This window comes from Sciurus vulgaris (genome assembly GCF_902686455.1).
Source record: "Sciurus vulgaris genome assembly, chromosome: 2".
NCBI lineage: Eukaryota > Metazoa > Chordata > Mammalia > Rodentia > Sciuridae > Sciurus > Sciurus vulgaris.
This window is the reverse complement of record NC_136462.1, coordinates 184,451,421-184,466,986: the sequence shown is the minus strand read 5'-3', so window position 1 is coordinate 184,466,986 and position 15,566 is coordinate 184,451,421. Positions and strand designations below refer to the sequence as shown.

The following is a 15,566-nucleotide window of genomic DNA, read 5'->3' as shown; positions in this document are numbered from 1 at the left end:
TCCGTGAAACTCTACCCCAGGACTTTTGCTTGAACAACTGGGAAGAAGAAGTTTCTGTAGGAACTGCAGAAGGCAAGAATGATGTGAATTGGAGGCTGTGGAGACACCATGTCAAAGGTGCTTTCTCTGCTTGTGAGGGAAGCCACCATTAGGGAAGAGAGAGAGAGAGAAAGAGAGACTGCATCTTCATGTTGTGCTTTGAGCCCTTAGATCCAGCTAAACTCAGACTTTCTCAGTTACGTGAGCCAATAAATTCCATTTTTTGTGTAAGTTAATTTCAGCTGGATTTGTCGATCACTTGTAATCTTTCCTCTCTATTCTCTGCAAAGCTCCACTTCACATGACAGAGATTCTCATCCAGAAATCCTGTATGGTCCTTGCATGAAAAGAGCTCAAAAAGCAGCCCCTGCCCAGAAACTAGACACCAACAGGGACATACATGTGACAGTGGCAAGGAGGGAAAGCACACCCCACAGAGTGAAGAGACACAGGAAAAAGCTGGAAACATACATGACAAAAAGGGGCTCATTTTGCACATATATCAACAGCTTTTAAAAGTCAATTTTAAAAGACTTAAGTATCCTTTTTCTGTTTTGTTTTGTCTTTTTGTTTTTGTTTTGAAGTACTGAGAATCGAACCCAGGATCTCACACATGCTCAAAAAATATTATTATTATTATTTTTTTTATAAAAAGGATCTTGCTGCACACCAGCAAGACTGTACCTAGGACTTGTTTCCACAGACAAGCTCCCTCACGGGGCACATAAAGACCGGCACGTCATCTCTCGGCAAACAAGAAAATGTGACCAGTCCTTATATTGCAATGTTCTGCAGCTGGTAAAAAGAATGGAGAAGTCTCCACATGTTGGCATGGAAAGATCTCCAGGAAACATAAAATAAGGTTAAAATGTAACATTGGGAGAGACACTTTCTGTAGTGTGTTTATTCTCTCTCTCTCTCTCTCTCTCTCTCTCTCTCTCTCTCATGGCTCCTTCTGAACCAAGCAGGCAGACCATACCATATCACAGGGGGACAAGGGGACACACACACACACACAGATTTCGATGGTTCAAGCCAGTGTTTCTCAAACCTTCACGTGCAAATGAGTCACCTGAGAATCTTGTTAAAATACATACTTTGATTCAATAGGTCTGGTTTGGGGCCTGAAACTCAGCATTTCTAACGCCTTACTGCTGATGCTTTGAATAGCAAGGATCTAAGACACTGTGTTTTGGATATACATTGGAATCATCTGGAGAATCAAAAATACATTTACAGTCAGCCCTTCGTATCTGCAGGTTCTGCATCTGCAGATTCTGTCAACCTTGGGTCAAAAATATCCACACAAAACAAATTCGGTCTGTATTGAACACGTACAGACTTTTTTCTTATGATTATTCCCTAGACAAACACAGCATAACAACAATTTACATAGCATTTACACCATATTAGGTATTACAAATCTTATTCTATAAGTAATAGGAAGACTGCATGGGTTACATGCATTTTATATAAAGGACTTGAACATCCACTGATTTGAGTATCAGTGAAGGTGCCCTGGAACCAAGTCCCCATGGATACCATTGGTATATAATAATGCCAATTTGAAAAGGCTACATATTATATGATTCTAACCACGGGACATTCTGGAAAAGGCAAAACTGTATAGACAGTAAAAGATCAGAGGTTGCCAGGGTTTGAGGAAGATGAACAGGTGTAGCATCAGGGATTTGGGGGACACTGAAAGTGCTCTGCATGATATATGGTGGATGCGTGTTGACACTGCATTTGTCAAAACCCACAGCAATAACCCGGATTGAACCTCCTGTGAACTGGATTAGCGTACCAACATTGACTCATTAGCAATACATATGTACTACATTAGTGCAAGATGTTAATAAAAGGGGAATCTCAGGATCATGAAGAAGGAGTATATAAGGACTGTCTATACTCTCCACTAATTTTCCTGCAAGCTCAAATTTTCTCAAAAAAAAAAAAAAAGGTATTAATTTTGAAAAGAAACTTGTACATAAAATGCCTGAGTCCCCACCCCAGAGATTCGGGTTTCATAAGTCTGGACCATGCCTTGGACATTAGTTGTTTGTTTGTTTGTTTTTAAGAAAGAAAGAAAAATATCTCCCCAGGTGATTTTTATTGCACAGTTAAACCACGGATTGAAAAGCCTATCACAGTTGTGCCCAGGACCAGGGAGTTAGCTCTGCCAAAGAGTGAAGCAAAGCCAGCCCCGGGGGGCTCACAGGTCAGAGCCATGGCAAGAATCTAATGTTGGGGGCAGGCTGAGTAAAGACTCCCTCAGATAAGTGACTCCCAAATCCTCATGTCCTTAGAATCTACACCTGAAGGCTGGTTAAGCACAGCTAGACCCCAGGCCAAGGCTGCTGATTCAGTATGGCTGGGGTGTGGCTTGGACATCTGCGGTTCTCACAAGTTCCCAGATGATGCTGATGCTGCTGGTCCAGGGACCACACTTTGAGAATTCCTGCTTTAGAGACTATCACATGCTAACACCTAAAGCCTTGAAAGGGACAGGGATGGAAAAGGAATGAGCTCTGACCTCTGTAGCTGTGCCCTGTCGTCTCCTTTCCTCCGGGATGGAGGCTTCAGTTTGAATGCAGCCCTGGATGCTGAGAGTTGCCAGGAGGTAGGTTGCTAGGTGACTATGGTCCTGCTCTAGCCAGACTTTCTCTGCACCCCCTCTTCTCCCCAACCTGAAAAACCCAGTCCCAGAGGCAAATGAGCCCATCTGTTTGCCTTATCTAAAACCAAACAGGCTTTAGTCTTAATGAGGAAGTCCTAGAGAGTAACAACAGAATCAGTCCTAAGTGTGGTTCCTGGTTCCTATACACCTGGCCCTATTCCCCACAGGCTTAATGATTTATAAGACTCCATCAATGAGCACTTGTGGGGGAGTCCTTGCACCTGTGGAATGGGAACCAACACAGGGATAAAGCCAGGATGGGGGCGGGGAGCTGGTTCTACAAAGATTTTTAAGAATCTCAGTCTCCTACAGATCAATAAGAGAAAGATACCACAGCGAGAAAAGCAGGAGGTGGGAGGGTGGGAGAGATGCTTCACAAAAGAGGATAAACAAAGGGCCAATAAGCAGAGGAAAAACAAATTTAAAACATAAGCTGCCACAGCAACCCCATGAGAAGCGGCTCAAGTTAAAAGCACTGGTGATACTAAGCATGCCAAGAATCAGGGGCTGGGGTTGTGGCTCAGTGGCAGAGCACTTGCCTAGCATGTGTGAAGCACTGGGTTCGATCCTCAGCACCACATAAAAATAAATATAAATAAAATAAAGGTATTGTGTCAAAAAAAAAAAAAAAAAAGACTAAGAAACACTCTCATATGGCTCATGAGAGAGCAGATAGGTACAACCACTTTGGAAAATGGCTGGGTAGTGTGTACTAAACTAAACATGCCTACCCCATACTGGATTCCTGGGTTAATGCCCAGTAGAAAATAGTGCTCATATATACCAAAAACACTCACAGGATTGTCTACAACAGCTTTATGGAATAATAGCCCAAAGATATCCACCAACAGGAGAATGGTTAGGTAAACTGTAATACAGTTGTCTCTCAGTATCCAGAGACTCCAGAAACCCCTGTGGATTCCAGAGTCTTCAGATGCTCATGTTCCTCATATAAAATGATGTAGCATTTGCCTATAACCTACATACATCCTCTTGTATACTTTACATCTTCTCTAGATTACTTATAACACCTAATGCAATACATATGCTAAATAAATAGCTGTCATACTACATTGTTTAGAGAATAATGACATGAAAAACATCTGTACCTGTTCACATGGGCACAATCTTTCTAAAAATATTTTCGATCCGAGTTGGTTGCATCCGCAGATGCAGAACCCACAAATATGGAAGGCTGACTGTATTCCAGAGTAAAGAGGAAGAAGGATCTAGTACTATATGCTACAACGTGGATGAAATCTCAGACATAAAAGAAGCCAGACACAAAAGACCCACTCATTCATATGCATAAGCAAAACCAGTCTATAGCACTCAAAGTTAAATAGGGGTGTAGGGGGAGAGATTGATGAGGAGAGGGACCATGGGACCCTTCTAGGGTGATATTGTTCTAGAGATTCATCTAAGCATACACGTTTAAAAAGAAAAAAAAAACATCGGAAAGGGCTGAGGTTGTAGCTCAGTGGTAGAGCTCTTGCCTGGCATGTGTGGGGTACTGGGTTTGATTCTCAGCATCACATATAAATAAGTAAATAAAATAAAGGTCCACTGATAACTAAAAAAGAAAATCATTGGAAAACTCACTTAAGATTTGAATACTATACCACACATAAGATACACTCAACCACAAAGAAAATATTAAGCATAGCTGGGAAGCATGTGAATGTGACTTTTTTGATCTCTCTTTCCTTCCCTTCTCTTGAGCTTGGGACCAGGCAGAGCAGAGCTTGCACATGTACCCTTTCTGTGCCCAGCAATCCCTTGGCAGGTGCCTTCACTCATGCCTATGAGACAGCCTGGGAGTGACCTCTCTATTCACACTAGAAAACGGGTCCCACAGAGATCCATGGGCATGCCAGGCAGCTTATCATTTTGCAATATCCTCCAGGAATGTTTTGCTCTGCTCACTGACAGAAAGGAAGATCACTGCTGGTACAGCTAGCTTCTCCCTTCTCCTTGCTCAGCAATTCCGCCCTGGCCCTAAACTTGTCCTCTCCAACCAGTAAGACAGCTGCCATGCATGGACCTCACTGACGGTGTTGGTCCTGGGTTGATCATGTCCACCCACAACCTCTGGATGTGATTATTTGGAATAGTGTCTTCTGAGATGTAATTAGCTAAATTAAGACAAGGTCATACTGGATTGGGGTGAGCCCTAATCCAATGGTGTCCTTAGAAGAAGAAGAAAAAAACTCAGACACACACATAAGGAAGAAGGCTTGTGAGGACAGAGGCGGAGATTGAAGTCACACTAACAAAAGTCAAGGAACACCTAAGCCATCGTAATTTGTTACAACAGACACAGGAAACGAAGCACTTCAAAGCCCAGGCCCCCTGGCTGCTTCTTAGAGGTCCTGCCAGCCCTACTCATCTTTCCAGAAATTCTTCCAACCAGAAGTATTCTGATAAACACCATTCTCAACATCTGGTTGTATTTTCCCCACAAAATTTTAGTGCCCTTAGCTCCTGGGACGACTGACCTATGGAACCTGTCTTCTGGAGAGTCCCAAACCAGATCTGCTGGAGGACAAGGAGGCACATGGTAGGTAGTCACTGTCTCCCTCCTGCATGCCAAAGCTCCCAGCTCTGACTAACATACCAAGGGTCACCACATTAACTACAGGAGCCACCACCCACCGGAGGGGACCCAGCTGCTTGTGGGCCAGCTACCTCCCTCTGAAGGTTCTCAGATAAAGAGAAAGACTAGAACTGGCTCTGTCCTCCCAAGGCACCGGCTGACAATGGGCAGGGTGGGGGTCACTCACTGGGTCCTTATTCTCCTGGTCTGTCCTGGTCTCCCTGATGTCCCCGTTGTAGGTGGCGGTGCGCTGATCCTCGGCTGCGCTCCGCTGCTGCCACAGTATGGCCTCCCCCTCGTACTCCTTTCTGTACAGGTTGGTCCTGTCCGACAGGCTGGCTCGACGTACTACCTTCCTGAGGGGACAGAGCGGGTGCTGGAGGCTGCGCCCAAGCACCACAGGTAAGAGCACGCAGGGGACCCTGGCTGCCCTGCTCCGACTCACCCACGGCTGCCTGCGCTGGATGTCCTCCGGCTCAGGGACGACTTGTGCCTCAGCTGTGACTTCATGATCACATCATGCTTGTGCTTGAGCTCTAGCAGCAGGACCTTGAACTCCTCCTCTTCACACAGGTCTGGAGGGGCAGAGAGATCAGTAGTGGGGGAGGGGTGGGCAGGGCCCAGGATGTGGCCCAGGAGGGTACCCCCGACCAGGGCAGCCACCACCCCAACCCACTGAGAGCTCCCAACACCTTTTGGGGCATGCAGGGAGGGAGAAAGTCAGGCCAGTCTTGTTGCCTGGGCTAGAACCACATCTTAGAAGAGGGTAAGAATAGGAAACCCCAGTTCCGCACACAAACTCCCAAGGCTCCCAACAGGGACAAAGGGACTCATACCCCTCTTTGATAGTTTCTGGGAGAGTCTCTTGAGAGAAACAAGCAGTAACCCCATCCTTGTGGCTCAAGCAAAAAGTTATGCAAAGAAACTGAGAAATATGCACAATCCTGGTCTACCTAATCCTTCTATCCATCCATTGGTTGACCTAGTCATCTCTCCATGGGTTCATCCTCTGCCCATCCATTTATCCATCCATCCATCCATCCATCCACTCATCCATACATCCACACATCCACCCACCAACATATCAGCACATCTACCTGTCTACTCCATCCATCCGTCCATCCATCTGTCCATCCGTCCATCCATTCATCCATCCATCCATCCATTCATCTGTCCATTAATCTACCATTCATTAATGCAGTTGTCATTCATCTACCTACATACATACCAATCCCGCATCATTCAGCCATGAATTCATCCATTTATCCTTTCCCCCATCAATACACAGTGCCTCTGTGCATGCCAGACACTGTGCAGGACTTACCTATAGGCATCTCATCCATGGATGTCCTGGCACTGAGACTAGCCCCATGGGACACCAGTAGCTCTGCCATCTGCATCTAAAACAGAGGAAGAAGCCCTTGTTCCCTTGACCAGGGATCACAAAGCCTAGAAGGCAGAGAGTGCCCAGGGTCTTGGTTATATTATTTTACTTGGTGATGCTGGAAATTGAACCAGGGCTTTGTGGGTTTTTTTTTAGTTTGTTTGAGACAGGGTCATGCTATGTTTCCAAGGCTGGCTTTGAACTCATGATCCTCTTGCCTTAGCCTCCTGAATAGCTGGAAGTACAGGTATGCACCACCACACCTGGCCCCAAGACCTCTTAGAATGTAACCCAAAAGATGGTGGGTCAAAGTTGATTCTCAGGGAAGATCCTGCAACCTGGAGCCACGGGGGAACCCTGGAAGATACGATGGGCTTAGAAGCCCCTCCACATGCCTTGGTCACACCAACAGGGAGAAGAAGTTGGAGCTGGCTGTGACTCAAGAGCTGCCAGATGTCTAAGGAGGCACTGTGTCAGCTGCAATACTATCTGGGAAACAAATGGAGAAAATATGCAAAGCAGAAATGATGGGAATTTTCTAATTGGGAAAATCTGATTATCACCTCATTAAGATACAATGAACCAAATGTTTTTGCAAACTCCCTGAGTCTTTTCATATCCTATGTACTTGATGTAGTCAACACCTTAAGTGGGTTCTTCGAACCAACTGCCAGCCCAAGGACTTGTTGATGGCAGGTTGACCTTGTGCTGGCCTCCCCCACATCCCTGTGGGTGTGAACTACCTGTCCCCAGAAGGCTGCTGCGTGCAGGGGCTCCCAGCCATCCCAGTCCTTCACATCCACACGCACTCCATGGTCCAGGAGGAGCTCAGCGGCCCGCAGGTATCCATGGGCTCCAGCTATGTGCAGCTGGAAGAGAGGAAATAAGTGAGCATTCCCTAGGGGGCTGGCCCCACATTTGGAGGCAGGATATCCCTCACCCCCACTGACATCCCAGAACATCCTTGAGGCTAGCAGAATGGAATAGAATGAGGTGGGAAAATCAGCAGAGGATTATTAAATCTGAAATACGGATCTAGAGGAGAAAGCAGAGAAGTGAGTTCTCCTCCGTGATTCCCTACTGTGTGCTGAGCCCTGCAGCTCAGTATTTGGCTGGGAATATAAGGCACAAGTGGGATAGTGATACTATTAATAACAATACTGATCATTGCTAAGATCTGCTGAGTTTATAAATTTGGTGCTGAGCACTTGCATACAGAATCTCACTTAACCTCTCAACATTCCTGTGAAGAAGATACTATTATCTCAAGCTTCCTGGAAAGACCTGAGACCTAATAGGTGCCTGGTCTAGCTCGGAGGGCCACCCTGAGGCCAGTAGCATTCAATCTCACTACCTGAACCTATTCTTAAGCAGACATCCAAGCAGGGACCCAGCTGATAGAATTGGGTGTGAAGTAGGGATCAGAGCTCTGAACCCAAGTGGGACAAGCCCAGTTATCCTTCTGGGCCTACCAAGTTATCCCTGAGGGACCATGAAAGGAGCTTGGTACTATGGAGCCCTGCCTGCTAAGTTTGAGACCCTGGCACCCCTTGGGTGCCCAAGACCAGCACAGAGCCTAAGCCTAGGACAGTGCTTAGCCTTTGTTGGGGTGGGAGTCCAGGTCCATGGCCCTGTTTTCAGTTTAGAGGCTACAGAAGTAGACTCTCGATAATACCGGGTTTCAGTGTGCTTGAGGGTCTAGGAGCAGAAGACAGGGATGTTTCCCTAAATCACTGACACTTGGCTGCAGGAAGTGGAGTTAACCAGGCAAATGAGAGAGGGAAGAAGGTTCCATTGTAATCAAAGAAGCCCTTGAAACGGTGGTGACTAACAGATGAAGGGTGAATGGAATGATGGATGGACCAATCAATGAATGGATGATTGGGGCTGTCTAATTTCTGAAGACAGGGAACCCAGAGGAGAGGCTGTTGCTGCAGAATCAGGGACTGCTAACGAGGCAAGGCAGTGGGATAGGACAGGAGACACTAAGGCAGGGGAATGGACAGTGCAAAGCAAGATGGCACAGGTGAGTGGGTGAATGATGGCATCAGTCCTTGGGAGGGGGACATCACTAGAGGAAGGGGTTACTCCAGATGAGCACCAGGAGACTGCAGTGAAGAAAGATCTTGGAGACAGAGTGTGTGGACAGAAGATCCAAGCCTGCCATCCAGGGACCTGACTCTCAGTCTCGATCCACCAGGAGCTGATCCACTTCAAGTCTAGGAGGTCTTGGTTCTGTTGCCTTTCCCCAGCCCAACCAGCCCGGCCCATCTCCTCACCAGTGTGGCGCCCTGGGCATCGATCCAGTCAAGGTCCTGGCCCGCTGCAATCATACAATGGATGTCCGCAATCATCTGCTGCTCAGGGGCCGCCCGCATCTCATTGATTTTCTCTTGGGTGATGCCTGCAGAGTGCAAAAGAGGATTTATTCAGCATCCTCATGGCTGGGCCTTGAAGGGGAGAGAGGGCAGATGGGGAGGGATGGTTCCTGTTCCCAGGGTCTTCCAGTCTAGGTGCACACAGACTAGCCCACAAACCATTGTCCCCCAGGCCTGATGAACACAAGTTGACCCACAGAGCAAGAGCCATTTTTGCCTGGCACTCCGTAGGTACGGTATTAATATTGGTCACTTTCATGTATGCCGTTCTCTTATCTAAAAGTCCCAACCATCCACCTACACCTACCCATCTCCATCTGCTTAACTGCCTGGTGTTCTCTCATTCTCTCTCTCTCTCTCTCTCTCTCTCTTTCTCCTTCTCTGGTGCTAGAGATTGAACCCAGGGTGTTTTTTACCACTGAGCTATATCCAGTCCTTTTTATTTTGAGACAGGTCTCACTAAGTTGCTGAAGTTGGCCTCAAACTTGTGATCCTCCTACCTCAGCCTCCCAGTTTGCTGGAATTACAGGCAGGAGCCACTGTACTCAGCTCTGTCTCGTTCTTTAGGTCCCAGCCTGCATCACTGCTGGTCACCCTATCTGACCAGAGTCTCTGCTAGTTTCCTTTGTCTAGTCCACAGTTGTGTTTGTAGCACCAGGTACAATATTCAATATAGCATTGTTGCAGAAATGACTGAATTAATGAATACATTACCTGAAGAGTTGAATAAACAGAAGCAGGAGGGCCCAGAAAGACATTTTATAACCTGAATTCCAGGCTAAAAAGTGTAAGCTGATAGTGGCAGCTACTAATAGTACTTAAGGAGAGGGCGATATGCTCTACAAAATGATCATTCAATCAAGCACCCTTGAACAGAATTCAAGAGGTCTATAAACTTGAAAGGATGAAAAAAAAAAGTACATGCTCATTTTGATTAAGTGAAATTTGGAATTTCCTGCAATGAAAGTAAAACCCACTGTAGTATTAGCAGTCAGTGCCTCTGAGTTGATCCCCAACAGAAAGCAGGGGTTTTCTTATTGTTATATTACCATTTAATGAATTAATGAAGTTTCTACCTCAGGTATTTAAAATATTTTGGTAGCTGTGTTTGAATATAATCTGACTTCCTGTACAATTCTGTGATTTTATAACTATATTGAGTCACACTATTTTGAGAAGGGGTCCATAGAGTCACCAGACTGGCACAAAAATCACTAAGAACCTCTGCAGAAGGTGAGTGGCAATGCGCAGGTGCCAGAGAACAGAGACCCAATCAGTAGGGACTGCAGCTATCTGGGGAGAAACCCAAGGCAAGGGCCAGGCGGGACCTTGGGCTGCAGCGGAGGTCTGCATTGGAGGCCTGTTTCTGAGGAGGCACTTCAGAAGCATGCACGGGGAGGGGGGGGGGGGGGGGGGCGCAGGCAGGCAGCCTCTCCCCTTGCTGCATTTGTTTCCTCTCTAAACCTCATTTGTGAGCTGAGAACAGCCCACATCTTGTTTATCTGGGCCCCTGGCAGCCAGCTTGGTGCCTGGCACAGAGCAGCACCCGCAAATGTTCTTAACTTTTTATTATCTTCCCAAATGGGAATATATCTTTATGGTGGCTGTTTACTGAATTGTCACAGCTGACAAAGAGGAAACAAGGCCAGCTGAGGCCGCCCGCATGTGTGGGTGACAGGGATGAGAACAATATCTCCCTTCAGCATAGCACGCTTTCCAGGGTCCTTTCGTGTCCTTATCTGGTTAATCACAGATAACAATAATGAGCGACTTTCACATTCACTGCAGGCTGAGCATACGGAGACAGGCACACAGCTAACTAACACGTTCACTTGCATTAATTTAAGCGCTGCTCCCTGCAGTTCCGTGCCCATTTTATAGCATGCCACTCTCCCTTACCCTGGTACGCCATGCAGGTCTCAATGACATCCAGGGTGGGCTCATCCTCGCAGAGGTCATAGGGCATGTTCCCATCGGAGTTGACAGCAAGCAAGTCAGCCCCACTGCAGAGAAAGGGTCGGGGTGAGGGCCAGGTGGGGGTGGCAAGGGTCAGTCTGGATGCCTCTGCCCTCTGACCTTTCAGCCACCCCAGCATCCATGGCTCCACCATGGACACCCCAGCAAAGTGATGCTCGTTGCTGCCCACCACACAGCCTCTGAGCTCAGTGGCTTTAGCATCCCAGGGCCCCAGGTAGAATGGACCAAAGTCCCAGAAGACCCCTCTCAGCTTCCTGCTATGTTGAAGCAGCAGGTGGGCACCTAGGGACAGACATTAAAGTTCTGGTGACAATAATAAAAATATAAACAGCAATGGGACCAATCACCAGACACCTGCTTGGAGCTAAGCCTGCTCTAAGCCCTTCATACATGTCACCTTATTTAATCCTCACAATAGTCACCGTGGGGTGGTACTGATGGCCTCATCTCACTCAAAGGGAACAAAGACTCAGATGGCTCTGTCACATCCAATGTCACATAGCTTGGCTGAGGGAGGGTCAAGACCCAAACTCCAGTCTCTCTTGTGATATCTCTTTTCACTTCTTGTTCTATGTCACTCTCCATTGATATACAGACACATCCTCCCCCCAAGTCCCCACCTTGGCCAGCAACAGGGGCAGAACAAAGCCTTGGGACTCCCTGGCAGAATTCACTTTTTGGGCCAGCAGTATCCAAGCATGGCTGTGCAGGGGTGCCCTACAGCAAAATTACCCGAGGACCATTGAAATAAAAGGCGGTTCCCTGGGCTTCACTCCAGCCCTCCTGAAACGGTCTCTGGAGGCGAGGCCAGGGAACATATGAGGCCAGGGAACCCATGCCTCAGGTGATTCTGGAACAGACCAGCATTGGGGACCCACTGGATCAGACCAGCACCACTCTGTCTTCTGAGTATCAATACAGATCCAGTATGTGGCTACCTGATGCTCCTGGCAGATGTAGCCACACTCAGCCCTCTGCTGTGACCTCTCTGAGCTCTTGTGCACCCTTGAGCAAGCTAATCCACTTCTCTGAGCTGAAGAAGCAGTACTGTCACGGCCCACTCTACCCCTGCGAGCCACCTGTTGGGCTCCTGCTGCTTGCCAAGACCTGTGTAACATGTTACCTGCTCTCAGTCACTCCTCTGACTTCCTGCACTCAGAGGCTTTCTTTGGTCAAAGGGAGGCCGCTTACACTTACTCCCCTTGGCCTTGCTCAGTCTCTGCCATGATATTCTGCCTGACTCCCCAGGATTTTTGCATCCCTATGTGCCCAATGCCCAGCACAGGGTCTAGCCCCATTCAGAAGCCCACCAATTATTAACTAGATTCAAATGAATATATTTGAAATCGAAGTTGCTTTGTCTGTATGTTTATAGAATCTGAGAAGTCTGGGAAGAATTTCAAGATGGGAAAAGACCTTCATGGCAGAAAGAAATGGTCTTATTCCTGAGAAAGACCCTGCTGGATGGCCCCTCTTATACAAAAAACACCAAGCAAGTTCTGCCTTAAAGAAAAGCATAGACAGACTTTGAGGGTAAGACCAAGTGTGTGTGTGTGCGACATATGCATACATTTTTTAACAAATAGCAAGAAAAACAAAATAGCAACAATGCATTAAGAGAGTAAAGGAGATAAAGGTAGACGCATGGAGAAAGAGAAAAGGAGATAATAAAAAGAGGATGATATCCTGATCCTAAAGCCAGGCAAAAGCATTATAAGAAAATTACAGACTAATATCCCTAATAAGTGATGATGCAAAAGCCTCAACAAAATACTACCAAACCAAATTTGTAAAATAGTAAAAGGATGCATATTAAAGGATCCCACCATGAACAGTAGCATAAGGATGATTCAGCATGCAAAAATAAACCAATGTAATACACCGTATTAACAGAATGAGAAAGCCATATGATCATCTCAATTGGTACAGAAAAAGCATTTGACAAAATATAATACCATTTCATGACAAAAAATAACCAACTAGAAACAGAAGAAAACTACTTCAACATAATAAAAGCCATACACAAAATAACCCCACAGCAATCATCACACTCAATAGTGAAAGACTGAAAGTTTTTCCTTTAAGACAAAGAACAAGGCAAAGATGCCCACTTTTGCCACTTCTACTCAACCTAGAAGGTTCTAGCCAGAGCCATTATGCAGGAAAATAAAAGGCATCTGAATTGGAAAGGAAGATATAAAACTATACTTGTTACAAATGATACAATCTTATATTCAGAAAACCCTAAAAATTCTACACACACACACACACACCAAAAAAAGAGAAAAAAAAAAAACTGTTGGAATTAATAATAAAATTCAACAAACCGGCAAGATATAAAAAGTCAATGCACAAAATTGATTGCATTTCTATAAGTTAACAATGAAAAATCAAAAAAATTAAGAAAACAATTCCATTTACAATAGCATCAAAAAGACTAAAATACTTAGAAATTAATTTAATTCATAAGATTAAAAACTTGGATAATGAAATTGAAAAAAAAAATCTGAAAAAATATTTTAAAAGACATCCCATGTTCAAGGATTGGAAGATTCAATATGGTCAAGATGTTGATACTACACAAAGCAATCTATGTATTTAATGCAATTCCTATCAAAATTTCAAAGATGCTTTTTGCAGAATAGAAAACCTATTTTAAAATTCATGTGACATCTCAAGGGACCACAAATAGCCAAGATAATCCTAAAAAATAAGAATGAAGCTAGAGAAGTGTCCTGATTTCAGAACTTATAAGGCTACAGTAATAAAAAAAAGTGTGGTACCAGGCATTCTGGCAACATTATTCACAAAAGCTAGAATCCAGAAGCAATGCAAGTGTCAATCAAAAGATAAATGGATGAGCAAAATATGGCATATATATACACAATGGAATGTGGTGTGTGCACATGCAAGCATGCACACACACAAACTTGATGAAATGCTAATCAGTTTTAAATGGGAAGACAATTTTGACGCATGCAACAACATGGATGAACCTTGAGGACATTAGGCCAAATGACATAAGCCAGTTGCAAAAAGACAAATTGTGTATGATTCCACTTCAGAGAGATTCCTGGAGTACTTAAATTCATAAATACAGAAAGTAGAATGGGTAACCAGGGGGTAGTGGGGGAGGGAATGGGAGGCATAATAGTTTACCAGGTACAGTGTTTCTCGTTTGCAAGATGGAAAGAGTTCTGGTATGGATGGTGGTGGTGTTTGCACACCAGTGTGAACAGAATTAATACCACTGAATTGCACACATTATGGTTAAGATGGTGAATTTTATGTAATTGGTATTTTGCCACCATAAAAAAAATGGGAGAAAAAATGATGAAGGAAAAGAAAAAGAATGAAGTGAGACAAAGAGCAGAGAAGGTTGAGAGGGACCAAGGGCGAAGGAGACGGAGATGGAGAGAAAAGGAGCGAGACACACAGAGATGGACAGAGGAGAAGGGAATGGGGGAGGAGGGGAGGGGAATCAGAGAAAAGGAGATGGAGATGAAGAGAGGATCTGAGGAGAGAAAGATGGGGCAGGCACCAACGGAGACCAAGAAAGAGTGGCCGAGAGAAAGTAGAGGTGAGTGAAAGAAGGGAAGAAGGGAAGGAGGGAAGGCAGAGGAGGGAGGGAGAATGAATGAACGTGGGGCAAATAAAGCAAGAGACACAGGGAGAGCCTTGGGGTGAGCTGGCACGTACTACTGAACGAGGATCTTCACCAGGTTGATGTGGCCGCAGGTGGCCGCAGCATGCAGGGGTGTCCACAACTCATTGTCCTTGGCGTTCACGTTCGCACCATGGGAAAGAAGCAGCTTGACGATTTCCTCAAAGTTGTCGATGCAGCACTGGGAGGAACAGAGGCAGATGAGTTCCCGGCAGGGCCCCAGGCATTGGTGAGGACACACCATGTTCCCCTTAGAGGCCACTCATGAGAAGGACAGTGGAGTCAGACTACCTGAGTTTGGATCCAGCTCCATTATTTTTATGCTGTAAGCATTGCCCATGACCTTGAGCAAGCCACTTTACCTCTGTGAGCCTCAGTTTCTTTGTGAGTAAAAATGAAGTTAACATACAAGACAAAAGTATAAAGGTTTAAAAAAAAAAAAAACATCTGCTATAGAGTGTCATGCAAATGTTGGTGGAATGAGACATGGTATATGATTGGGGTTTTAAAAACCCAGAAGGCTTTCTCCAAACAACATTTCACAGGGAATCCAACTGAGATACCCAGTCGACTCCAGCAGGACTGCTCAGGTTGAAGCAGAGGTGTGTGTTGGGGAGGGGGGCCCCTCCCAGCAGTGGTCTTCAAGGTATGGCTGCCAGATCATGGTTTGAAATCTCTGACTTGGAAACTTCTGACCCAGGAAAGCACTTGGAAAAGCCCCCAGATGACCAGGTCTCCCACAAAGAACCTGGCTCCACATGCAGGTTCCAGCCCTGAGACCACCTCTGCAAGGAGACAGCTTGTTTGTACTCCTACCTGTAGGGAGCGAGCCCAGCGAGAAGGAAGGC

General features: G+C 45.8%; 1 protein-coding gene across 6 annotated transcripts in view; it reads right to left on the bottom strand.

Moving 5' to 3' along the window:
• PPP1R16B (protein phosphatase 1 regulatory subunit 16B) overlaps window positions 1-15,566 on the bottom strand; it is a 101,273-nt gene that overhangs the window by 4,970 nt on the left and 80,737 nt on the right. For all 6 annotated transcript variants that reach the window (XM_079126215.1, XM_079126218.1, XM_079126219.1 and 3 more), the window contains 7 exons: window positions 14,754-14,899; window positions 10,977-11,080; window positions 8,979-9,103; window positions 7,443-7,568; window positions 6,640-6,715; window positions 5,761-5,890; window positions 5,503-5,671 (listed from right to left, as the gene is read on the bottom strand). In XM_079126215.1, coding sequence (XP_078982341.1) covers window positions 5,503-5,671; window positions 5,761-5,890; window positions 6,640-6,715; window positions 7,443-7,568; window positions 8,979-9,103; window positions 10,977-11,080; window positions 14,754-14,899 — 876 coding nt within the window. The remainder of the gene's footprint in view (window positions 1-5,502; window positions 5,672-5,760; window positions 5,891-6,639; window positions 6,716-7,442; window positions 7,569-8,978; window positions 9,104-10,976; window positions 11,081-14,753; window positions 14,900-15,566) is intronic.